We start from the raw sequence: 27,494 nt of genomic DNA, 5'->3' as shown, positions 1-27,494 counted from the left end.
AGAGCTTTTTGAGGGGGATTTGAGATTCGCTGAGACCACTTGAAGGTGGTATCTTTCCTCTTTGCTACAAGGCATGGAGACTAATCTTTTCTATCACTTAAAGTTCTTCTAGACAGCTGTTGACATTAGTAGCATAACTCAGGATTTTGAGAGGATGGCAAACACTATGCTAAGTGTGGATTTGATTTTGCCATCTTTGTGCACACAGCAAGGGCATTTATTGATAAAAAAAAAAAGAGCATTTTGTGATGTTAAATCTAGTCCGAAAAAAGGTTCAAAGGACATAAAGCACTAAACTGACAAAAAAAGTCTCTGGATAGCCACTTTTTGACTGAAAAAAGTCAAAATAAAAGAGCTCAGTACTTCAGGATCCTCACAGAAGGAGCCAGAAAAGAAAAATAACTGGCCTAATTGTCACCTGTGGGGCATGATGGGATTAGGGAGGTCTTAAAGGCACAGTGGTAGTTTAAGCGGTTATGGTTTTCAATCCAGCCTATTGGCTTACAAAGCCTTCTATTCACTTGCCTTGTCCCTTTCAAATAAAGGCTGTATTTTAAAATTTAAGGTATGAATGGTCTAGGTTATAGAAATGCTAGATTTATAGGGTTATTTTAAATGAGTAATTCAATGCAATTTTAGCCTATTTTTGGTAGGCTGCGTGTATATGTTTTGATAACAAAACTTCGTACTTTTAAGTGTTCAAACAAACATAATATATTTTATATGTGCTCTGGGGTCCCCGCATGTGAGAAGGACTTTTCAGAGGTTAGGACTTTGGATAAGTATCCCATTGGAGAGAACGACAATAGTTCTAAACGTTCTAGGAAAGGTTCCTGAATGGGGCGAGTGAATTTTGCTCACTCGCCTGGCAGACGTTAAAGCTGCGAGTCGAGCCACTTTCCAAGAAATTAACTTCAGATCAGCTCTGAGAATGGATTCGAACAGGTGTTTTATAAGCTGTAAGAGGACAACATTGAGCTGCCAGAGCAGTGGAGGTGGAGGTGGTCTCACCAGGTGGAAACACTCTTAACAGCCCTTTGAGGAATTGCTTAATGCTAGTGGACCATAAGGAAGGCACGGTAGACTATCTCCTATAGCAGGAGACATGTTACAAGTAGACCATGATGGATGTGTGCGCTAATCCAGACATTGGCATGAACAGTAGATCAGGTAGAGTGTTTTGAGGTGAAGGAGAGCGGATGTACGTTAGCTTGCTGGAACCAAATGCAAAAACGCTTCCACTTAAGCTATAGGTCTTGTTAGTACTCTTCAATCTGGCTCTAGATAGTATCTGTACAGTCGGAGATTTGTTCAGACGGGCACACTCATTGTGCTCAGGACGCAGGCCAATAAAGGAAGGGATTTGAGATCCAGGCGCAACACTTTGCTCTAGGACATAGTTAAGAGATGCTATCCGTTTCAAATCAATGTGAGGTTTCTCCAAGAGAAGATTGAACTCTATAAACCAGTGTTGGCATTGCCAGGAAGGGGCTTGGAGGATCATTATGCACAGTTACGGGCTTCATCTTCATAAGGATTCTTGGGAGAAGAGGAATGGGAGGAAAGGCATAGGCAAAGATTCTGGACCATGCCACTGAAAATGCTTTCCCCACCCCCATGATGATGCCAACTTGACCAGAACCAGCATTTGCTCTGGGGAGTCGCAAAGAGGTTGGGACTTGGCTTGCCCCACTTGAGTAAGATGCTGTTGACAGTTTGCTTATCCTGTTCCTATTCGTGACAAGAGGACCTTAGTCCGCTTAGTGTGTCTGCTATTGTGTTAAGGTTTCCGGGGACATGGTCTGCTAAGAGGGACACACCGGTGTGGATATCCCACTCCCAGGTGCACTGCGCCTCGAGAGAGGCGGCGTGATCTTTTTCCGCCTTGCTTGCCGATTTAGTGCATCGTGGTTGTATTGTCCGTCTGGATTGGTACAGCTGAGTTCCTTATTCTAGATAGGCAAGCCTATAATGCAAGATGGACTGCCTTGATTTCCAACTTGATATGACAGAATTGAGGCTTTTACGACCTGGCATTGACTTGCAAGTCCAGAACATCTTCTCCCCATCCTTCGAGGGAGGAGTCCGTAGTTATGACAAGCGGTGAAGGTATGGCTAGGAAGGAGAGACTGACTGACAGACTTTTCAATGCGTCCACCATGATGGGGCATGGACCATAACTAGAGTGATGGCAGGTAGGTAGTTGAACGATCACGCTGCCCAGAGGCACTGCTTGTCTTGTTCCTCCTGGAGGGGATGCATCCTTTGACGGCAGAATGGCACCAGGGGGATGCACAATGACTTCTCAATAGGGATTTGTAAAGGTGAATTGAAAGACTTTTTGTATCAGTTCTGCTAAGGGCATTCGTTTTAATAGTCTCCCCAGAGAAGGCTATGTTTTGTTGAGCACTGTGACTAGCGCTGGCCACAGGAATGGGATTGTTTTTGAAGGCTGAAAGACTGACTTTTCTGGATTCAGGGTGAGACCTAGCATGTTGAACAGACCGCCATTGATGCCCATGCTGCGTAAATGGAAGGCGCCTTGACTAACCAATTGCCCAAATACAAGGGACACTTGGTGTCTTTTCTTAGGAAAAATGCTACCGGAGCCAAGCACTTCGTAAACATCAGAGGGGAAAATTTTAGGACAAAAGGAAAGACTCTGAACATGCAATGGCTCCTGGCTATTGTAAATCGTAGGAACTTACTGTAGGATGGGTGGACGGGGATGTGGAAATATGAATCTTAAGGAAGACATTTAATTTTGATTTAAGAGTAAAAGAAGGACTTGTAAAGTTCACCATGGGCGAGGACTGTTTTTTTAGATAGGTGTTGAAATTCTTCATGTCTAAGATTGGCTGCCATTGTTTGAACTTTTTACAGACCTTAAAGAAACAGGAATAGAATCACATTTGGCGATCATAACCCAGAACAGCATGTGAATTTGCTGCTGTAACTAAGCGCAGACACGGATTAAAATCTTTTTCCTTTGTTGTCAAGACCTCTACCTTCATTGTCCGGAGGCGCTGTGTTTGGTGCGGATGGGTTTTTTGATCCGCGCTGTGTCTGCAAGATAACAGAATCAGGCATTGGGTGACCAGTCAAGCAAGCAGGAGCGTCTTCTGGAGCTTTGTATTTTTTGATCCACGTAGGGAAGGACTGCAATTAAGGTGGCTGGAGTCATCATGACTTTTACGCCCTCTTCCCAGATGTAGCCTACAATGGGCATCAAACTTATGATCTTCCGAAAAGGTTTTTTAACATCATAAGGAAAGCAGTCTGCGCAGTGGGCATAGAAACCAAACCGCTTTGCTGCTCATTCAAGCATGTTGTGGAAACCCACAATGTCTTCGGGTGGGGAATCCACTGAAACTGGAGAAAGACTCTGGTGTGGGTATGAGATAATCATCCCATTCTTGGTGGCGGTTCACAGAGCTCACCATCTTCCCTGTAGTTATCGGAAGTTGCAGGGTTGCAAAGAGTAGGTTGTGGTGTATGGCGGACTGAAATAGGCAATACTAGAGGTGTTTGTTGCAGAGTAGATGGAGGTAATAGTAGAGGCTTTGCTGGTGGAGAGACTGGTATTGTGGTAGCAGGCGTTCGAGGATAAAGCTTGCTACAATCAGGAAGCATAAATTGTGAATCTGTAACAAGTGAGTAAGGCAGGCATACCATTTCCTCCTGATACTGCTTCAGAGGGTTGTAATAACCTTGACCCTCATATTTATCATCATTTTCCTCGTCTTGGCACTGGACTTAGATTTCTGAAAGGGCTAGGAGTATACCAAAAAGGACCTGAATCCTCAGTCTTCCTCCTCTAACAGCTGGGATGGAAGCAGTGGGGACATCTTACTGCGGGAGGTGTGCTCTGGGGTCAAATGTCTTTCTTTGACAGGGATGTGATTAACGACGGCAAAACAATGGAGAAGGTCGGACGGGACATTAAAGTGGTCAAAGTTGAAGACATTGGCGGAAGTGCCGTAGTCGACGGAGCTACGGTGACTTTGAGAATCAATGAGTTAGGCAGATCGGGTCGTCAACGAGAAGGTTGTCGAGGAGCAACTGAAGGCAGAGAGAGTGGGTACTGGGTCAGCGACGCCGAACACGCAGTGGATTTCTTAGTCGACAACGATGGTCTCGTGACGGTGAGTCTCTCATGACGGTTTGTCCAGCAGGTGGAACTGCAGATAGTTTTTTGAAGGAATGCCACACTTGAGGTGGCGTAGGTGGCTCAGACCTAGTGTTCACTTGTCTTTTAGAGAAGTATACAGTTTCTTCTCCTTTAAAGAACTAATCTTTAGGCTTACATGACAGTGCCATCACCTGGTTACGTACCTCACCAAAAGCTCTTCTCTTACTATGTGTTCAAATCCCTCTCACTGCCTTCCCTTGAATGATTCCCACAGAGTCATGCTTCATGTGTTACTGACCTACACTTGTGAATGGTGTAAATCATACCCGACAGTGGCAGGCACCAAATACATTTCTGTGGAGCACAGCCTTTATATTCGGCTTCAGAAATAGATGGGTACTGGGGAGTTTGCAAGAATATTAAACTGGTTGATGTGAGAAGTGAAACCTATGGATTTAGCATTGTGTAGACAAAGCACCAGAGTAAATTCAGAGCAGGCACAAGAGTCTGAAAGAACGTAGACAGTCAATAACTACCTTTTGAAAGCTGAAGGAAACAGCTGGGATTCCAGAGGAAGCAAGAAATGGATATGCCGCATTGTCCATCGTGAGCGGTGAAGCGCTGTTGGGAAAATAAGTGGTTGATATGACTGTCAAAGAAAATTGAATCACAACACTGAAAATGCAACAATAACAAACAAGTGCAGTGCAATACAAAGAGCACAGGGGGAACATAAAACGTTATACTTAGCAAACGGAGAGCAGGGAACTAAATGAATGGGACAAACTGCTTCTGAAAACGCGAGACAGGATACTTACATGTAAAAGTGGTTCTCCATCAAACGCTCCTCCTCCGTTTCATAACCTTAAAATGGCTCCCCACCACCATTTATTCAAAAACGTCTAACATTTTCTTCCACCTCTTCCCAGAATTCAATAGTTTGAAAGAAACAGCCTCAGCAAACCCTCCAAGAAATTTGGGCTCTTTTGGGTCAGACACCAGCCCTCAGGTAGAAATTTCAAATTAATTTCCCATATAAAGAGAAATAAGGTAGCCAAGCTAATTATGAATCTGGGGGAAGGCCTCTTACTGAAGACAAAGTTAAATACCTGTAACTACAATGCCCCGGCATTGGTTTATTCCACCGGCCCACATGCTTGAAGCTTGACCAGTTGAAAAGCTTGGGATCAATGTTTAAACAGCAAGAACACATTTAACAAGGTCATCTGAAGTGGCACAGTCTAGGGTGATCTCAAAGCAAGGCTGCAACAGCCAGGCACAATAAGGTGCTTCGCATTTGGCACTGCTGAAGCAAGGCTCAATGCTGCAAAGACTGATGCCCAAATGACCGTATAAGCCAATGTAGCCAGCAGGGCTGTGTAGGCAAAAAGGTTCCCTTGGCCTGTTTAAATAGGGCTATTCGTTTACAGTAAAACACTCACGAAAATGTTTTGGATCAGCAAAGGTAGCTCCTTAGAAGACCATTACTTGAGTGCCCAGGCTTACACTTTGCAGCACTATTTCTGCCACAATAAGAATCAGGATGGGGACTTGTGCTTTTTTGGGTCTCTCCTGTCTACATGAGGGGAAGAATAGTCTTTTACGCCCATCAGATGGTAAGCAAGACTGCCATTCATTGTTCTTTTATGTAGTCATTTTTCAAACATTTGACTATGAAAGATCCAATGCAGAGTCATTTACCTGCCACTCTCACTCTCAAACTGGATTGTGGTACAAACAGAGCAGCTGAGCCTCTGTGTGAAGATGGAGCTCATGGTTGCTCGTACACATTGGCCAGAGTTTAGTACCCACACTGAAATGAAAGTGATGCATGTTGGCCAAGTTATTTTCCAACATTATTTCACGGTCTGGAAATACAGCTGCATTAACATGGAGCACGGAGGATTTACAGTCTGAAAACTGGGACCATTCTATAAAATATCCAATGCTGGAGAACGAGAGAAGGTCCAGACAAGAGAATGAGAAAACAATGGCTTAGATCTCACAGTTAGTCACAGGGGTGAAGAGGGATGAGAGGAGAAATGTACACTAGTTAGAATCTTTAGTGGCAAATGCTGGAGAAAGCAAGTTTATACTGGGATAAAATATTCTAGAATCAGTTAGATGACTAGGGATATATTTCTAAAGACCAGGAGTCTGTAACATGCTTATGCAGCCAAAATTAAGACTTTTGTGGTGGTTAATAGATTCTGCCCTTGCTTGTGCGTGGCTTTCTCGCTCTACTATCTGAAGGAATAGCTAGTTGAAAAAAAAAACCACTTATTCAAGAGCCATGGTGATAACGTCCAAGACTCCGGCTAAGGTGGAGGACTTGGTAGTGGCAGTTGAAGGGGAGGCCAGCTTGCTAGCCCAGGGGAACAAACAAGTATGAGAGGGTAAGCTGGTACTCAATCAGTAATACCATGTATCAGCAATACCATGGCCAAGTCGTAACTTTCCAGAAGAACTAGTGAGGTGTCTAAACCTAGCCCCCCCCCCCCTCCCATCCGCCGCTGGCATCTGCCAGTTCATCATACCAGTTGTCCTCGGTCTTATGTAGGGGGATGCTGGTATCCATAAGTGTCCTCGATGCCCCCCCTTTAGGCTCCCTCTTTAAGCCTGTCGAATGAAAGGCACTGGCTTCTACCTGGAGGGCTTGGTCCCAATCGGCGTCAGAACCAGCGTCTGACAACACCTATCAGGCTCCAGGTCAGAGTCATAATGACTTTGAGGACAATGCCGCCATGGAGAGGTGGTACTAGAGTGGGTGCCTCGGAAGGTCTGTTGCAGGCGGCTCCGCTCTGGATCAATGGGTCCCAACTGGCTCAGAAGGCGTACCCGCCAGTGAGGGCCCCTCCTGAGCCGTTGGGGCCCAAAGGCCCCCTAGAGGGGCAGGCTGCCCAAGTAGGAGGTGCATGGCATCAAAATTCTTTCAACTGAGCAGGGTCGTACGGGCTCTAGGGAAGTCAGGGAAGCGTGGAGTGGACCAGCTCTCCAGCTCTGCTGAAGCACATGGTCTGGAATGTGAGTGCTCCTGCCCCAGTGACTTACACAAGCGTGGCAAAGCCGAACATCTTTTCAACTTCTTTGATTTCTTCTTGCAGTGGACATACCAGACTGTTTTGAACGAGAACACCAAATCCAAATGTAGCTCCGTAAACTGAACTGGGTACTTCAGTGTCACAGGGATGTCCTCGTGGACTCCGGAGTGCTTGGCACAGCAGTCCTCGCAGGTCTTGGAGTCGTGGTGCCTCTCCAAGCACCACACACAAACCAACCGTAGGCTTGTCACAGACCACTGCTTGTACCAGACACCACATGGTTTGAAACCAGTAGAATTTGTTTTGTTTGTCTTGTAACAGCAGGAGAAAAATTTCTCAAAAAAGTTAGACAAAAAGCTGTAACAAACAACCAGTCAAAAAGTGACTAAAGGCAGCTGTTCACAGATCCGCTCTCTTTTGGCATGGAAAGGAAAGAACTGATGTCAGTGCAGCGGATGGCGCCAACAAGGACAACGGCGCAGTAGTGGAATTCAATGTCGCCACCTACCAGCATGCAGGGGCACTTCTCAAAAACTTCCACAACCAGCCTGTCGCCTGGGGAATGTTCTTAGGTAAGGAATCTGCAGCTATAAATCTCTATCAGATTATCTGAATCAAGAGGTCTGTTTACAGCAAAGTAAAGAAGAGTGCTAGGTAGACTACTGGTAAAATCCAGGTAATGCACGCGATACAAGGTTTCTACTTCGGTCCATAGAGCCTGGACTGATAATGTTTTAGGAATGACCAATCAATCAGAGTTTCTTGTTGAAATCTGATGTTGGACGAGAGACGGTGAGAACGATGCGGATATTGTGGATATTCTTTATCCTGGTCCTCCTCTCATATATACACCTCTCGGGGAGTCTTCTGAGGAGCAGGCGGAGTGTTGGAAGCATGGTACCAACTTCTTAGCACTCTTTATTCTCCTGCCCCTGAGCTGGACGCCTTCTCCATCTTTCAATGCCCTTTGTCATCATAGTCAACTAAGAAATGTGATTCCTAGCCAAAACTATCAAACACCACGATTTGGAGGTTGTGAGGCAGACTTTCTAACATAGGAACAGCACTTTACAAATAAAGGCATACTGACAGAAAACAGGTTAAAATCATTAGAAAAACAGGTTCTCGCACTTGATGTTAAGTTAAAACCATGTGTGAAAATCGGATTTCTAAAAAAACCTACAGATGTCCTGGGATCTTTCGCTCAGGAGCCAGAAAAAAAATGTGATTGAGGGAGGCAAATGCTATAGTGCATTATGGGTAGTTGAAGCTGCTGGAGCCTTAAGGGGACATCCATTTATTTTCACTGCTATCCAATGTAAGCCTATCAGGCTAGACCTTTCCCTCAAACATACTCAAGTTAAGCTGCATAACATTTCAAATGTAGTTTAAAAAGATCTCTCCAGCATACATCAGTTTACATTTCAGAAAACATCTAGCCTCAGATAGGACTCGGAAAGGTGCTGCACCTCATATAGACAACGGCACCCTGAGCACATCATTCTAAAGACTTATATTGAATTTTAAGTTTTCCTTAAACCGCAGAAAGTGGTAGCCCAACAATCACGACTATATATGAAGATGCTACGATAAAGGACTACATTTTATTTCACTTTTCATATGGCTTCCATGCAGTTGGATGGCACCTCATACCATCCGCAAATCCTGTCTTTTCAGCCAACAGCACATTACGAGTTGCCTTTAACACTCATTACGTAAGTCAGGATCACCTGAAGGAGTCATAAGTGACATGGAACAACTTGAGAGCTCTGTTAACTTTATTCATGTAATAAAATAAAAGCCTTCCTTCCACACCAGAAAGGGACAGGCTACCCAGAAACAGACTGCAGGGCACTGCAGTCAGATGAGGAAATCTATGTGAGCAAGTGCATTCAGAGTGGGTTAAAGAGACATCTCTGCAATGTACCAGCACCAATGAAATACCCAGCCATGTTTGTGCATGTGGGAGGACGGCAATGCAACACACATTTGATTTCCACGGAGTCATGGCAAGTGGGTTGGGATGTTACAAGAATAAACGTCCCATCACTATATATAAATAGGAGCACAAAACTCTGAAAGTAACCAAGGGAGGTTAAAGTAAACTATTTCAAAGAACATGACCAACAGCGGTATTTACTGCTATTTAACTTTACAAAGGCCCTATTAAGATAGCTAAAACGTGGCAACGTAACATTGTTTATTTGGCTGCTCTGTAGCCACAACATCAACTTCATTTGCCCGTAATTTACTGGACATACGATTCGCACAAAATCCAAGCACTATAAAACTGCTTTGACATTCCTTGAATAAATGACACAGCATTAGAACAGACACTTACATGGACGTCACCCAGTCAGAAATGGAGCCTCCGACCATGGTATAGATAGACCGGTCTTGATTCAGTGGGTCATTCACCTGTATAAACAAAGGACAGGTCATTACTACAAAACCCTGTAAGGTGAAGCTAATAATGATGCCAGTGTGATATGAAGGATGTCCTACAGTCACAGTACCAATGTAGATAGTTTTGTTTTCCAGTGTGCCGTTGAATGAAACTAGTTTCTTAGCGGTAACTGTGGCTCTCCGGCCATCATTGATCCACAAGCTGGCATGATTCTCAGTGAGACTGGGAACCATCTGGAACCATGTTGACTCAGCAGTTTACAGTCTATGAAACTGAACTTAACACTAAAGATTTACATCCTATCATTGTGAACGATCGAAACTCCAGCCAGCAAAAAAGTGCACTAGCCAAATCGATTACACAAGAGCAAGGCCATACCTGGGTAATGCCCTGGAATCTGTGTCAAGACACTAGTACCTTGTGAATGTATGTACAGACCTTCCAGTGGCCGCTGTACAAATACATGTAAACAAATCTTTTTGTAATAAAGGCACAGTAGCTGCCCTAGCTTTGCAAAATTAGCTGTGGCCCTACTGGGTAAAGTCACGATAGCACTGACGTACCACAGTAAAATCCGGGAAACAATTCAATGAGAAACACTGTGTAGAAGCAGCCAAACCAGTTTGTATAGTATTATACATAACTAACAGATGGCCATATTGTCAGACACCTTTAGCTTTATCAAGGTAAACATTAGAACCCTTTATTCAAAGTCAAGGGAGTGCAAAACCTTTTCAGCTGGAATGAAAGGATTCTGAAAGATGGGAATGGAAACCGTTTGAATTATAAGAATATAAGGCACAACTTTGGGGGGGAAAACCCGCTGGAGTGGGTGCTCAAAACCACTTTGCCTCTACGAAATACAGTGAAAAGGTACATACAACAGAGGCCCTAGATATCACTAATTCTAAGTGTAGGTTAAAAAAAAATAAAAGAAAGATCGCTAGCAGAAAAAGTATCTTTTTGGACATATGCCAAAAAGATGCCTTAAGAGTAGGCCCACAAAGGGCGGGGCACAGTAATTGGGAACACACATTCAACTCCCAGGTAGTAGATCTCCAGAAGGGAAAGTGAACTTTCTTAATCCCTTCCAGAACAACATTGACAACCAGAACATGGAAAAGGGTTTCAGAAAGGTTTTTTTGTAAGCTGCTAACATTGCAATGAGTAATCTTAGAAGAAAACTACACCCTGGTGTTGCTAAATCACGAAGAACAGCTTCTTTTTAGCATTTGGTAAAAATGTACTTCGTAGACGCCAAGCAGAACAGTTTCATTTGGTGAATACGACGTTCTAGTGGTAAGACCCCTTTGGCCTCAAGATATTCATACAACCTTTTTGCAGCGTTAAATGCCCATATTTGAAGAGTTGAGGGGACAAGCTGCCAAGCTCCGCAATGGAACACGCGTGTGCACGATCTGGCCCCTGTCCTTGAATAGCCGATCTTGGCTGTAAGTCAGTCTTTAGTGCGTACATTCAAACTGGTGTAGAATGTCCAAGAACTACCACTGCGGTTACTACTCTGCAGCTGCGAGAACCATTCTTATTCGGTCCTTCGCTGCTAGAAGGGTAGCAACCTCACTTAGATTCATGTATTTTTGACATGCCATTTCCCCTGCAAGAATGTACGCACTTATTCCCAAAGGTTACAAGATTGTATGTTGATGAGCATGATTGAAGGCCTTGCGACTAAATGAATATGCTACTTACCAGTATGCATCTGTTCTTGGCATGTAGGGCTGCTAACATTCATATCTTAGCATTAGATCGCCGCCTAGTGTTGGGCTCGGATGATCGCACATTGTTGTCCTGGAAGAGTCTTCGAAGTATCCTGAGATAGGTGGCTCCTCCCCTGGACTACAGTGCGCATGGGCATCGGCTCCATCCCCAGATTGTTTTTCGCCATTGTGGCAGAAGATGGAGTGAAAAGTGTAAAGGATGTCCATGCTAATGAATAAATACAATAGTATATCTGCAGCTGCGACAGGCACCGGGGAGGAGGGCGGGCGATATGAATGTTAGCAGCCCTACATGCCAAGAACAGATGCATACTGGTAAGTAGCATATTCAGTTCGAGGCATGTGGGCTGCTAAATTCATATCTTAGCATAGAATACATAGCAGTCCCTCCATCAGCGGCGGTTGCCCGTGCCAGCTGCAGAAACCTGAAAAAGTGTCTTCAGAACAGCCTGTCCTACAGCAGCTTGCTGCTTGGAATGCACATCAACACAGTAGTGTTTTGTAAAGGTATGTGGTGTAACCCACGTGGCTGCTCTGCAAATATCCTCTAAAGGAATGTTCCCTAGGAAAGCCATGGATGCCCCCAGTTTGCGTGTGGAGTGCGCTCTGGGGGGTATTGTTAAAGTGCGCTTGGCTTTTTGATAACATATCTGGATGCACTTAACAATCCATCTGGCTATCCCTGCCTTGGAAATCGGGTTGCCTTTGTGTTGTGGTGCGAAGGCAACAAAGAGTTGTTTTGTTTTTCTAAAGGGTTGCGTTCTGTCTATGTAGTACATCAACGCCCTCCGTACATCTAAGGTATGGAGCATTCTTTCCGCCACCGTTTGCGGGTTTTGAAAGAATGCTGGTAAGTCAATAGTTTGGTTTAGATGAAACTGTGACACCACCTTCGGAAGGAATTTGGGGTTAGTGCGTAGCACTACCCTATTTGGATGAATTTGAATGAATGGCTCTTGGATTGTGAGCGCCTGCAGCTCACTGACACGCCTCAGAGACGTAATAGCTACAAGGAAAGCTACTTTCCACGTAAGGAACTGGAGTTCACACGAGTGCAGTGGCTCAAATGGTGGTCCCATCAGTCTGGTGAGAACGACATTGAGGTTCCACACCGGAGCTGGCAGTGTTCTTGGGGGAATGACTCGTTTCAGACCTTCAAGGAAGGCTTTAATGGCGGGCACTCTGAAGACAGAGAGGTGCTGCCTGTTCTGGAGATAAGCCGCTATGGCGGATAGATGTATCCGAATGGAAGTGTACGCTAGATTGCACTTGTAAAGATGCAACAGATAGCAGATGATGTTGGGGATAGATGCATCTAGCGGGTTGATGTCATTGGCTGTACAGTAAATGACAAAACGCTTCCACTTTGCAGCATAGCATGCTCTAGTAGTTGGTTTCCTCGCCTCCTTGATGATGTTCATGCATTCCGGAGGTAGGTTAAGGTATCCAAACTCTAGGACTTCAGGAGCCAGATCGCCAGGTTGAGCTGTTGTGGATCTGGATGCTGAATTTCTCCATGGTTCTGCGTCAAAAGACTGGGCGTGAGGCGCAGTCTTTGATGCGGCACCACTGAGAGTTCGAGGAACGTGGTGTACCAGGCCTGGCGCGCCCACGTTGGAGCAACTAGGATGAGAGTCATCTCGTGCTGCCTTAGCTTTCTTGCGACCAGCGGTATTAGAGGGGCTGGCGGAAAAGCGTACGCAAATTTGCCTGACCAGTTCATCCATATCGCATTCCCCTGCGACTGTGGGTGAGGGAACCTGGCGGCAAAGTGTTGGCATTTTGCGTTCTCTTTTGTGGCAAACAGGTCTATCTCCGGATGACCCCACTGCTGGAAGTACGGGTGGAGGACAGATGGGTGTAACTCCCACTCGTGCATTTGATGGCTGTACCTGCTGAGCAGATCCGCCATCTGATTGTCCTTTCCTGGGAGGTGTTCTGCCATGAGGAAAATGTTCCTCTGAATGGCCCACTTCCACATGCTCTGAGCCAGATGAGACAGCTGTGGCGAGTGGGTGCCTCCCTGCTTTTGAATGTAGTACATCGCGGTCATGTTGTCCGTCCGGACTAGCACGACTTTGTTGCACAGATGTACAATGAAGGACTTGAGCGCCATGAAGATTGCCATCAGTTCCAGATAGTTGATGTGCATCTTCTGTTGCTGCGTCGTCCATAGTCCCTGCACTGTGTAAGTGAGCACATGAGCTCCCCATCCCTGGAGAGATGCGTCCGTTGTCAGGACAATCTGCGGCACAGGCTCTTGGAACAGTCGGCCCTTGCAAAGGTTGTGTGGAGTCCACCAATGCAGAGAGTCGTATGCCCGACTGGTAACCAACACTAGGTCTGTCAATTGCCCACGAGCCTGTATCCACTGATTCGCTAAGCACTCCTGGAGCGGGCGCATATGTAGCCGTGCGTGAGGGACTATGAAGATGCAGGAGGCCATCATGCCTATCAACTGCATGAACACTCTCGCTGGAAGCGAGTGTTGTGGCCTGAACCTTTGGATCAGAGCCTGCATGCTGTCTATCCTGACTTGGTTTGGCTGAGCCATGGCCGTCAGGGTGTTGATCGTCGCACCTAGGAACTGCCGGACATGTGCCGGCTGAAGATGCGATTTTGGGTAGTTCAGGGAGAAACCCAGATCGTGAAGAAGGTGAATTGTAGACGACATGTCTGCGGCGCACTGTTGCTCTGACTTGGCTTGCACGAGCCAGTCGTCTAGGTAGGGGTAGACATGGATGCCCTGCCTCCTGAGGTGCGCCGCTACTGTCGCCAGACACTTGGTGAACACCCTCGGGACTGTGGTGACTCCGAAGGGTAGGACCTTGAACTGGTAGTGCCTGCCCTGAATAGTGAACCTGAGGTATTTCCTGTGTGACGGGTGTAGTGGAATGTGGAAATAAGCATCCTTGAGATCTAAGGTTGCTAAGAAATCTCCCTGGTTTAGCAATGGAAGAATCTGTTGCAGTGTAAGCATGTGGAAATGTTCTGACAGTATGTACAGGTTGAGGGGACGTAGATCTAGAATGGGTCTGAGAGATCCGTCCTTCTTTGGAATAAGGAAGTACAGGGAATAAACCCCCGTGCCTTCCTCTCCCACCGGCACGAGCTCGATTGCTCCCTTTTGCAGCATCACCACTACTTCCTGCTGCAATAAGAGCAAGTGCTCTGCGGACATAGGCCTTTGCCTTGGCGGGATGTTGGGTGGAGTGGACCTCAACTCTAGGCAATAACCATACTGGACTAGTTGTCGCACCCACCTGTCTGTGGTGATGTTTTTCCAGACGGGCAGGAACTGCTGTAGTCTCCCCCCGACAGGTGTTAGGTGGTCGGGGGGCAGTGACAGAGTCACTGTTTGGCTGGAGCAGAGGAGCGGGAGCTGTTTCCTCTGCCGCGACCTCTGTTGCTGTTATTTCTGTAACCTCCCTTGTTCTGTTTTGTGAACGAGGATTGTGCCCCACCTTTAGAGAACTGGGATTGTTGACCCATTTGTCCTCTGGTGACTCCACGTGCACCTGAGCGACGAAAATTGCTGCCACGAAACTGTTGTGACTGCAGGGCCCCCATGGACTTAGCAGTTTGTGTCCTTCTTTATTTTCTCTAGGGTGGTGTCAACATCTGGACCAAACAGACTATCAGGATTGACTGGCTGATTAAGGATTGTTGTCTGAATATCCGGTTTAAACCCTGAGATGCGGAGCCACGCTTGTCGTCTCAGCATAACGCTAGTGTTGATAGCTCTAGCAGCTGTGTCCGCAGCGTCAAGTGCACACTTGATGGCTGCGTTTGAGATTAGCTTTCCTTCCTCAATGAGCAGGTGGGTGGCTTCTTGGAACTGTGGAGGCAGGTGTTGTACAATCTGTTCTAGGGTGTCGTAGTGCGCCCTATCGTAACGCGCCAAGAGTGCCTGTGTATTGGCGATGCGCCAAAAGTTTGATGCCTGTGCAGCTACTCTTTTGCCCCCTGCCTCTAGCACTTTGGACTCCTTATCCGGGGGAGGAGCTTCACCCGTTGTCTGGGAGTTGGCACGTTTCCTGGCATTGGCGACCACAAGAGAGTCCAGTGGCAATTGTCCCCGGATGTATGCGGGGTCCGCAGGTGCAGGTCTGTACTTTTTTTCAATGCGGGTCCTGCCCCACACCCTGGGTGTTCTGGTCACCAGTGTCATCATAGGAATCCGGTTGTGCATCAGGTTCATTGATAGGGAAATTGTACTGCTCGTCTTCATCATACCCCTCACCCGCAGAGTGTTCTGGGGAGGGAGTAGGGCTCCGTCTCGGAGGAGGCTGGATTGGTTCCGTGAGGCCTGAGGCGTCAAGGGGCACCCTCTTCTTCTTTAGTGGGATGACGTAGGAGTCCACTGGCTCCGAAGTGATTTTCCTCTTATAGGAGGGTCAGTTTGCCTGTGTCAGCGTCGATGAAATGCTCTGAATCGTCCTCTGATTCGAGTACCCGACGTGGAAGCGGGGCAGTCGGTGAAGAAATCACCTGTTTCGGTGCCGATTTGGTTGAAAATGCTTTCGGCGCCTCCTTCGGCGGCAAAATAAAGAGAAGTTTCCCAGAGGGCTTCGCTGGAGTGTCCTTTTGCGGCTGCGGCGATGGTATCGGAGCCGACGGGGCAAAGGCCTTCTCCCTGATTCTTTGCAGTGATTCGGCTATGAGGGACGGCTCACTCACAGTCTGTTTCGGCGCTGACGAGGATGGTCTGATCTTTCCCTCGGATCCGACGTCCTTGTGGGCCTTGTGCGCTTTGGGCGCGGAGCCTGTCTTTACCGCCTCCGATTCCTGTGGTCGGGGCGCAGACTTCTTTCCGTGTGCCTGCGTAGCCTCCTTGGAGCCGACTTTGGCGGGCTTGGACGGCGTCGTAGCCGCTGACCATCTTTTTTGGAGGACCCCTCCTCTGGCGTCGGTTTCGATTTTGCAGCATCGGAATCGACGGACTTCTTCGACTTCTGCAGACCGGAGGTCGACGGAGTCGATGGGGTAGCGGGCACCGTCGTTTTCACCGGCACGGCAGCCATCTTAGGGACACTCGAGTCCTTAAGTTTCGGTTTCGTTTTCGGGTGGGCCATTTTAGGTGTTGTCGATCCCGATGGTTTCGGTTTCGAAACAGTCTGCCCAGCAAGTAAGTCCGTGGCCGGGCCCGAAGGCGGGGCTGTGGCTTGCGGCAACGGGTCTTGGGTAAGGCCGACAGGCGATCCCGTGTCCCGGTCGGTATCCTCGTAACCTTCGGGGCAGAGCTCGTCCCCCGAGCTGTCTGCCGCGGCCCCATAAATCTCATCGTCGTCTCCTACCTCGTCGACGTATTCAAGGCCTTGACCCGCGACTCCGTCGTCGTCTCTCGGATCCGCCTCGACCTCCGTCTCGGGTGGGGAGATTTGGAGATGATGACCCTGGTCCTCTTCGTCCTGGTCGCCGAAGATGTTCTCCGGATCCGGGGCCGCTTGTTTAGCTTCCATGCGCACCGCGCGCCGAAGCTTGAGAGTCTTCTTTGAGCGGAACTGTGCACACAACTTGCACTTGCCGTCGTCGTGGTCAGGCGAAAGGCATTTGTTACACACGGGGTGTAGATCGATGTGTGGGTACTTGGACCCACAGAGCGGGCAGTACTTAAACGGGCTCCGCTCCATGTCCGAAAAGTTTTGCAGTCGTGTCGCGATGAGAAGGCCTCAAAGTTCCGAGAGCGAAGAAAACTCCGCTTATTCCGGCTCGAAGAGACGGAAGACTCGAGACCGTGCGCAGACAATACCGACGCAAGAAAATCGAGGCCTTTTGGCCGCTAAAAGTTAGTTTTTCTTGGTTCCGACAGTAAGACGTCGAGACCACATCCGAACCCAATGGCGGAAAAAAACAATCTGGGGATGGAGCCGATGCCCATGCGCACTGTAGTCCAGGGGAGGAGCCACCTATCTCAGGATACTTCGAAGACTCTTCCAGGACAACAATGTGCGATCATCCGAGCCCAACACTAGGCGGCGATCTAATGCTAAGATATGAATTTAGCAGCCCACATGCCTCGAACATTAGCCCACAAATAGCCTCCTTATTCCCTAGTAATCGCTCACTTTTCAAATCGATTCTTGCATTCATAAGTTTCACCATGATCTTCAGGGTTAAATCTAACTGCTAGAGCTAGATGACACCAGGCCGAAACTGAGCTTTTGAATGGCAGTTGTATCAAGTGACATTATTAAATTTACAGTTTACACAGTACCACCCGCATAAGCATTCAAACAGGATTCTAGTAAACTTTCATTATTTTAATAAACGTGTAGTCCACAGTAAGCCAAGTAAAAGGATCGTACAACAACCAACCTCATTCATGGTTTTCTCAAGAAGGCTGTAGAACATGGGACTTGCAGAAACTTTGAAATCTCCAGCACCTACAAAAAGAAAGGTTATACAGTTAGTGTCCAACTCTTACCACATAGCAGTCTTTTATAGCGATTGTTACTCCTAGTGTCAGAGCACTCCGTCACGCAACGGCAGGAACAAAAACAGATTCAAAGTACTCAAAGCATTCTGGTCTGGATCTCACACATGCAGGAGTACATCATACAGGAGTAGGGCTGTCTTCTATACTCCTCCCTCCCTCCCTCTCCGGCCCCCATTATCCATTAGTCAGACATGCAATATCACAAGCTCCTGTCATAAGGAGCCATTCAATGTTTCCTTTCATCAGAGAACGACAGTATTTGCGAAAGAGTCCAGCTCAAGAGAGCCTCTGAGGTAGAACCATCAGTCACCATAAGGGTATATTTTATATTTGAAGGGCACACCCACACAACACTCTTGTCCTAACAAATATGCCAACGATTAAGTTGAGTCACGGACACCAGATGCGGTTGTCCTATGCAGGTTACAGATATGTGGATCGCTAGGTGCTCCTGGCCACTACTACAGTTTCTCTAGTTATAGGTTCATAGGATAGTGGGCGTACACCTTCCTAATCTCCAGGTCGTGGTCTCAACTAACCGATCCATCTTTTGGAGGAGCAGGTTGTAAGAAGGTTGGGGACATGGTCCTTGTATTCAAAATGCACATGAGATGGTTCATCAGAAGCAGCCCGACTCGGTGAAGCTCCAGCTGTCAGTCTGGCTTGGAGTGCCCTTTAAAGAATACAAAAGAGTCTGGAAAGAGGCTGCACTTGGGCATGAGGACTAACCCACATTTTATTTTGTTTTATTCTTGATTGAGCCTTCATGAGAAAAAAAAAATAGTCTATACTCTATAGTCTATACTATGTCCCTAGCCATATGCCCCTCTTGCAACAGGATTTTAGCCTGTTTTCGCTTTCCTTCTGGCAGCAAGTTAACTTATGGTCCAAATCTAACCACACATGGTAGCGATTTATGCCAAGGACAGCCAAAGCATTAGAAGCTCCAAAAGTTGTAGTAGTCTTAGCAGAGATCCTTTTTCTGACATTGTCGAACACCTCCTTCCTGGTCAAGCGGTGCAGAGTGAGAAACTGAGAGTCTCTTTGCTGCTTGCATGACCACCAAGTCTGGCATTAGGTGACTGAGGAGGCATGCTGGAGAATTCTCTAGGGTCAAATATTTCATGTTGAAGCAGGGTATCGCCACCTTAGCAGGACTGATCAATAATTATAACGCTTCTGCCCATGTGAGATCCAGTATGGCTATGGCCATTACTGCCTTTCCAGAGGATTCTTTAAAGTTGTACAGGAAGTATTCTGGCTGCTCACTCGTACCAGAAGATCACACCTCTGATGATCACCATAAGACAGAATGAAAACCTCCAATGAGGTCCGGAGGGAATCTAGCAGTTGGCAGAGTGGGGAGGGCTGAAAGGCGGCACCACACGTTCATCCCATTCTATTCATGTATCTACAGACAGGTCATGAGTAATTGCTGCTTCTTCCAGATCATCTTCCTGAATGTAGTAGTCATTGATCGGGATAAGATCTAACATCCTGGTTGAAACTCACTATATTTTTCTGCGTATTTCACCTGGTGTGACAGACTAGGTACAACCGACTAAGTGTGGCGGGGGTGTTGTAGTGGGTTAGATACAGAACCAAAGGAGACATGTTCATTAACATCTGACACTTGCATTGCCAACAGGTGTGTGGGTGATAAGGGCGAAATCTGGTCAGAGTATTTTATCGTCGATGGACCGGTCTACAAAATTAAAAGAATATATGCAGGTTCAAGCTTAATATATGGAGACTGCATAGATGTTAGCGGTATAAGTTCTTGTCGATGTGGTCATCGTCAAGGGTCTATGCGATGCGGACGTTGATGCAATCGTAGATGACAAGTTGGTCATAGTCTGTTACTGCCGTTGTAGGTTCTGGTTTGGAGTGTTTTTGTTGGCGTGCGTTTAGACAATGGCGAGTCAGTTGACTACTTTCTACCTTCTTAGGAAGACTGCTCACTCAGTTGGTGTTGATAGTTCACACCTGGTCTTCGTCAGATTCCTGAAACACAAGGTGATCATATGTATTTTTCCTGTGATGTTTCAGCCAGCAAAAGGTGGGCTTTTTTCAGGGCGTTTTTCTCCCTGCTTCCATGAACCTTTTTGGAGGGTTCCACAGAAGGGTCTTTCTTCTAGTCGCTCTTTTCTAGGGTTTCTTCTGAGGAGATTGTATTTTACCTTCATCCTCAGAAATGTATATTTTTTTGTCTTCTTTTGGTGCTCAAATAATGCCGATTTAGGCAGTATAAGAACTCCTTACGTCAAAAAAAGCTTGTGTTTTCTACAGGATCTGCAAGGTCCGAAATTACCCTTTAAAAAAAAAGTCCTCCTGACATGGTTATTATGGTCAGGACCTACGTTACATTGAAGGGTCAGCTGGAATTGAAAGAAAAGCCACAAAGTAGAATTCTAAGTTAAACACAGACTCAGCAGAGCACAGGGAGGCTCCCATCACCCAACATGCGGTTAGAAATCTAAGATATGGTGGCCTTTGATGGGGGAGTGGATCAGTAGATGCTTCCTGATTGGTTCTTTAAAATGATGTGAATTGGTTACCAGACTTCAGCCAATGTCACTTGTTTAAGGTTTCACTATGCAATGCTTTGCCCTACTTCCGATTACTGTGAGACGCCAACTGCGAGGACGATTCAAGCATGTGGATTAATTAAAGATTCAAAACTGAGGAAAATAGCGGTAATTGCTGCAGGGGGAGCAGATCAATGCGACACCAATGGCACCAAGAAGAGATTAAAAAACAATTGTACTATGTAGGATTTGCCTAGGTCACTTTACTAGCTGCTGGTCAGCGTTTATGGCAACCAAGCAAACTGATTAAAACAAAGGCACCACCTTAAAGGAGCAGCACCAGAAGATAGGAGGCTACTTTGGTAAGTCAGAACACTGTGTGGGGCACTCGTCTAACGAAAAAACACAAGCACATACAAATATCAAAGCGCAGACAAATCAGTCAAACAAGCACTTGGCAGATGCTTTAAAAAATGTAGCTCTACATCAGTATTTTCTTTCTTCTCTATATTTCAAGCTGTACAAATTAAATCTTCAAAATGGTTATAACGATATCTTGAGATCACACCTATCTTGCAAAGAGTCAGCTGTTGCATCAAATATGATACATCAACTGTAAACCACTAGCTGAGGGCCATAGTGTAATAACAGAGCACAAGCAAGTTACTGATCTTCTTTCTGGTGGTTACTCGGACTAGATTCCTCACCGTTAGAATAATTCCAGGTGCAAGACTATCTTGATATCCAACAGCAATTCTTCCGGCACACTGGTAGATGGTGCCGCTGGACTCAGCCTAACATTACCACAGCAGTGAAGCAGAGCGGTATATAGGCGTCACCCGTGTGTTGATGTTGGATTTTGTCTTGCAGCTTTTTGCGCTCTCAGACAACTCCATAACAAATTGGTGGGGACAGTGTACCAAAACGTAATTGGGAAATGTTTTCTCCCCTACAGAAACGAGTCTAGTGTCAATAAATGTGCCTTAGTTTCAAACCTTGGTTATTTAAATCAAGACATTCGGATAACCACCACACAAATTGAACTTTCTTCTATGGGTGGACCTGATGTTGATACAAATTCACTATCAGGAAAAATCCCAATCTGCTAGTTGTTCTCCTCCTCATGATCAAGTTGTACAGTGAAGTTTCAGTACAGTTCCTTAATCTGCACCCAGGGACTCAAGGCTCTTGTAGGATTAGTGTCAAGGGAGAGGCCGAGAAATCATTTAACACTGGAGGCCGAGCTTTGGTGGTTTCCTAGGGTGACAGAGGCCTCGTGTGGGCAGACATCTGCCCCGCGTCAGTGTTCAGCATCAATACCGGATAGGGTACAGGAGTCTAGGTTGGCAAGGAACTTGGGCGCTGTGGGCCGGTGCAGGCAAGGATCTATGGGAATATTCTGCACCAGAAAAGCAGCATTGTGACTGGGGGCCCCTGCAGCTCCATTGGCCCCCAAGGTGCTGCAAAAGGAGCTTGCGATGCCTTAATAATCTGCAGCATGGTCTCCTTGAAGCTTCCATTGGCTGCAAGGTCAACCACAGCTTGTAAAGTCTGTGTGCTGGAATCAGCTCTAGAACAAGCCGTGGAGTCTGGTTCTTGGAGAGAACTGCATGGCTTGGCGACAATTAAGGAGTGGCAAAAGGAGGCCAAATCTTGCTCGGCTTTCTTAGAACTGCAACACTTCAACTTACCCGAAGACTCTTGCGAAATAAGGAGCAGAACCGTCGTTTCAAGGGCCACCTCTTATGTTCCACGTCAGTTTGATTCCTGCCGCCTTGAGGTGTAACCGCTTATTTTAGAGGATATGTTTTCCCTGGCACATTGTCCATGTAGAATGGAGGAGTCAGTTGAACCAACGGAGTTGGGAGTGGAGCTATAAATCTGCGAACGACATCAATTCACTGTTCAACGACAGGACTTACAGGTGTATAGGACCAATTGCTGTTGAAAACCTAGAACCAGTCTTGCGCCTGAGATTATTCCAGATGTGACCAAGCTGAAGTTAAAAGTATTTATCAGAAATATGTTCCTTTGTGCAGGCATTTGCAAAGTCCGAAGATACACAGGAGCAATTTGAAAAACATTTATCCACATCTCCCTAGAATAAATTAGCAGCAGCCAAAACGTACCTTGGACTACAGCATCGAGATTTATATAGGCAAATGCTTTGAGGTTCAACATGTTCAGATAACCCTGAAAGATAGAAACAGTGGTGAATTGACATCAACCTTTCCTTCCATCCCTTGAAGGACTGGTACACAACAAAATAACTAAAACATCAATAAAAGCATTGAGACAATGGCAATAATCAAGGGGTTCACGAAGGTCTGCACACAAACCAGGATGCTTTCGAAAACTGGACTGCATCCGCGTCAGCGCAGGTGTCTGAAATGGCCACGGCCTGTTCAGCAATGTTCTTAGCTCTAGGTATAGGCCACTGACTGCATACAAGAAATAAGTTAACCCTTTCAAGGGCAATGCTACATAAAGGCTTTAGCAACACGATGATAAAACGGTCATTCAGTGCATTTTAACACCAAATAAAGGAATAAGCAGCCATATGTCACGTGAGGCCAGGCTTTTTGATCACAGTGCATGTCGCAGGCAAGACCAGCCTGAATAATGTTAAATGCAGCCACGTTTACATGCAGAGAACAGGAGTATACCGATGGGGCCTAAAGAACAAGTTACTTACCTTCGGTAACGATATATCTGTAAGAAACAGTAGTTAGTATTAGATTCCTTACCTTTGAATATCCCCAGGCGTCAGTCTGGATCCGGAAACTTTTGCGTAGCAGTACCCCTGCGCGTCGGTAGGCGTCGTCTGCAGGCGTCCCCTGCGGCTCCGCGTCGTGCGCCGTGATGACGTCGCTGGAGTATATAGACGCCGCCTCCGCGCGCTGACGTCAGTTCTTTGCACACAGCTTTTCCGCGCCAGAACACGCAGAGCCATGTGAGAACTAACACTGGTGCCATTTGAAACTAGGGCCCTGAAAGGGATGTCCTTAACCCTAGGTATCAGTTCGCAGAACGGGGAGGATGGGTGGGGCGGTAAGGAATCTAATACTAACTACTGTTTCTTACAGATATATCGTTACCGAAGGTAAGTAACTTGTTCATCTGAAAGAAACAGGTTAGTATTAGATTCCTTACCTTAGAATAGATACCCCAGCAATACCAACCGCAGTGGTGGGTCTGCGAACCAATACAATCCTACACCAGAAAATCCTGGAGGACCGAACGGCCAAAGAAGCCGTCCCTCCGGACTGGACTGTCCAGGCAGTAATGCCTCGCAAAGGTGTGCAGCGAGGCCCACGTAGCCGCCTGGCAAATGTCCTGCAAAGGGACTCCCCGGCCCAGGGAAGTAGTAGCCGCCGTGGCCCGAGTGGAATGGGCCCTCAGCCCAACAGGAGGCTCCTTCCGAGCCAAAGAGTAGCATGCTTTGATGCACAGGACGACCCACCGAGAGATGGTTCGTTTCTGTACCGCCCTTCCCTTCTTCTCACCCACGTAGCCAACAAACAGTTGGTCATCCACCCGGAACTGGCGTGTGCGATCCATATAAAATGAAAGCGCACGTTTTGGGTCCAGACGATGGAGCCGCTCTTCATCTTTTGAAGGAGGCGGGAAGAAGGAGGGTAAGGTGATGGACTGCCCGATGTGAAAAGCAGAAACTACTTTGGGCAGGAAAGAAGGTCTAGTCCTAAGAACCACCTTGTCAGGATGAACGGACAAGAAAGGAGGTTTAACAGAAAGAGCCTGGAGCTCACTCACTCTCCTGGCAGAGGTGATGGCAACCAGGAAGGCAGTCTTTAAAGTGAGGAGACGGAGAGGACAGGAATGAAGCGGCTCAAAGGGAGCACACATCAAGAATGTCAGAACCAGGTTCAAGTCCCACTGAGGCATCACGAACGGAACAGGTGGATACATGTGCGTGATGCCTTTCAAGAATCTCAGTACAATAGGGGACTTGAATAAAGATGGCTGATCAGGTAGCCTTAAGAAGGCGGAAAGGGCAGAAAGGTAGCCCTTGATAGTGCCCAGAGCAGAGCCCTGCTGGGCAAGAGAAAGAAGGAAGAGGAGAACCTCAGAAAGAGGGGCAGAAAGGGGATCCACAGCCTTTGCTGTGCACCATGCCACAAATCTGTTCCACCGGCAGGCGTATACCGACTTTGTGGAGGGACGCCTGGCTGCCACAATCACTTCACAGACTTCAGGAGGCAAGTCAAATGGCCTTAACTGTCGCCGCTCAATCTCCACGCATGGAGGTGGAGACTGGACAGGTTCGGGTGGAGGACCGTCCCCTGCTGCTGCGACAGAAGGTCCTCCTGAAGGGGCAGGCGGATCGAGGGACCGACTGACATGCTGAGTAGCTCGGGATACCAGTACCTTCGAGCCCAGTCCGGAGCCACAAGGATAACTTGGGCCCGGTCGCGCCTGATCTTCTTCAGCACTCTGGGCAGAAGTGGTATAGGCGGAAAGGCGTACAACAGACCGCAGCTCCACTCGCGCCGAATGGCGTCGCCGAGCGAGTGCCGTCTTGGAAACTCCAACGCGCAGAACTGAAGACATTGCGCGTTCTCTTCTGTGGCGAATAGATCTAACCAAGGCTCTCCCCATTGCAGAAAGAGGCCTTTCGCCACGTCCGAGTTCAGACGCCATTCGTGATCCACCGAGCACCGACGGCTGAGTTCGTCCGCCCTGGCGTTCAGAGAACCTGCCAGGTGTTGAACCGTCAGAGTCACGCCCTGACGTTCCAGCCATTGCCAGAGGCGCAGGGCCTCTTGGCAAAGGGTCCACGACCCCACACCGCCCTGTTTGTTGCAGTACCACATGGCGGTGGTGTTGTCCGTGAACACCTGCACTACACTCCCGTTGACAAAGGGGAGGAATGCCTTCAGTGCTAGGCGAATCGCCCGCAGCTCCAACATGTTGATATGGAGCCGGGACTCCGCCGGAGACCAGATGCCTCTGATCTCCGCCTCTCCCAAGTGGCCTCCCCAGCCCTGGAGGGACGCGTCCGTCACAACTACGTGCTCCGGTTGGGGAAGGGAGAGGGATCTGCCTCTGACCCAATCGCGGTCCGTAAGCCACCACTGCAACTGTCTCGCAGTGCCCTCCGAGATCAGGACATGGTCGGATAGGTTGCCCTGATGCTGGGCCCACTGAAACTTCAGGTCCCACTGCAGAGCCCGCATCCGCCACCTGGCGTGATGCACCAGTAGGATGCAGGAGGCCATCAGCCCCAGAAGCCGCAGCGTCAACCTGACCGAAACCCGGGATAACGGCTGAAAGATGGGAATCAGAGCCTGAATATACCGGACCCGCCGTTCCGGAGGATAAACCCGAAACTGCGCCGAGTCGAGAACCGCTCCGATGAAAAGGAGCTTTTGAGAGGGACACAGGTGTGATTTCGGCACATTGATGGAAAACCCCAGCTCGTGCAGGAGGTCTGCCGTCATCTGAAGGTGGTGGACGACTGTTTGGGGCGAGCCCGCCTTCAACAACCAGTCGTCGAGGTAGGGGAAGACTGAAACCCCCAACCGGCGCAGATGAGCTGCGACCACCGCCATCACTTTCGTGAACACCCGTGGGGCGCTGGTAAGGCCGAATGGGAGCACGATAAACTGAAAGTGCTCGTGGCCTACCGTGAACCGCAGGTAACGCCGGTGGGCCGGCAGGACGGGGATGTGAAAATACGCATCCTGCAAGTCCAACGCTACCATCCAGTCTTGTGGGTCTAGAGCAGCCAAGACCTGAGCCAAAGTCAACATCTTGAACTTCTCCTTCCGGAGGAAGCCGTTGACGTTCCGTAGGTCCAAGATAGGACGTAGGCCCCCTTTGTCCTTCTTGGGCACCAGAAAGTAGTGGGAGTAGCAACCACACCCTACTTCTGGCCCAGGAACGCGCTCGATGGCCCCCTTGGCCAAGAGAGCCGTAACGTCCTCCTGCAGAAGTGTCAAGTGGTCCCCCGACACACGGTGGTTCTGCGGTGGCATGGCTGGAGGAGTGGTCTCGAAGGTGAGGGAGTAGCCCCTTCGGACAAGCTGCAGCACCCACCTGTCCGAAGTGATAGTGCGCCAGCGGGAGTGGTGATGGCGAACCCTGCCACCCACTGGCGTCACATGGGCCTGAAAGCTCAGAGTAGGAGGATTTGGAGGCTGCTGCGGGGGGAGGTGTGGACTGACCTCGCCGCTGTCCCCGACCGCCACCACGGCGGAATCCACGGCCGCCACCGCGCTGAGGAGTGTTCTGCGGTGCGTGGCTGGCAGCACGTGTGGGACCGCCCCTTCCGTGGCCACGAAAGGAGCGAAACGAACCCGTTTGCTGGCGCTGGGTCGAGAGACAAAGGACTTGGCCGTGACCCTGGAGTCGTGGAAGCGCTCAAGCGCGTTGTCCGCTTTGTCGCCGAACAGGCGACTGCCATCGAATGGCATGTCCATCAGGGCATTCTGGACATCCGGCGAGAAGTTGGCGGATCTCAGCCAAGCATGGCGACGAATCGCCACCGTCGTGGACATTGCTCTGCCCAGCGAGTCGGTCGTGTCAAGACCACACCGTATGGAATACCTCGCCGCGTCTCGGCCCTCAACCAAAGCCTGGCCGAGCTTGTCCCGTACCTCCTGCGGGCATTGCGGTAGGCACTCGGCGACCGTATCCCACAGAGAGTGGGTATAGCGGCCCAAGAGGCACGCGGTGTTGCAAGACCGCAGTCCCAGACTCAGCGACGAGAAGACCTTCTTGCCGTACTGGTCATACCGCTTAGATTCCCGATTGGGCGGGGCCGTCGGGAATGCGGACTGGGAAGTGGAGGCCTGGATCACCAGACTCTCAGGGGAGGGTGGATAGGAAGGCAGGGTCGTCCGCACACGGACGGTGGCGCCTGGCAACATTCCGATCCACAGGTGAACCGGAAGCGGGCCTGGACCACGTGCCCAAAAGGACATCCGTCAAGGTGTCATTAAACAGCAGCAGAGGCTCCTGTGGACATGACTGCGGTTTGAATACCTCAGTGAGGATGTTAGGCTTCACCTTAGCGACGGGGAGCTCAAGGCTCAAGGCCTTGGCAGCCCTCATCAGCACCACCGAATAGGCAGCCCCAGCCTCCGACGCCACAGTGGGAGGCGAGACAAACCCAGGGTTAGGAGAGTCGTCCAGGCCACTGGCATCACCCAATTCACCTTGCCAGTCCACATCGTACTGGCATT

General features: G+C 48.3%; 1 protein-coding gene across 1 annotated transcript in view; it reads right to left on the bottom strand.

Annotated features, from left to right (window-relative positions):
* TFRC (transferrin receptor) overlaps window positions 1-27,494 on the bottom strand; it is a 120,006-nt gene that overhangs the window by 28,772 nt on the left and 63,740 nt on the right. The window contains exons 13-16 of the mRNA XM_078668125.1: window positions 22,416-22,479; window positions 17,638-17,705; window positions 9,515-9,591; window positions 4,669-4,753 (exon numbers count right to left, since the gene is read on the bottom strand). Of these exons, the coding sequence (XP_078524251.1) occupies window positions 4,669-4,753; window positions 9,515-9,591; window positions 17,638-17,705; window positions 22,416-22,479 (294 nt within the window). The remainder of the gene's footprint in view (window positions 1-4,668; window positions 4,754-9,514; window positions 9,592-17,637; window positions 17,706-22,415; window positions 22,480-27,494) is intronic.

Source organism: Lissotriton helveticus, chromosome 11 (genome assembly GCF_964261635.1).
Source record: "Lissotriton helveticus chromosome 11, aLisHel1.1, whole genome shotgun sequence".
Classification (NCBI taxonomy): domain Eukaryota; kingdom Metazoa; phylum Chordata; class Amphibia; order Caudata; family Salamandridae; genus Lissotriton; species Lissotriton helveticus.
The sequence above is the reverse complement of the archived record's forward strand: the minus strand, read 5'-3'. Positions and strand labels throughout refer to the sequence as shown.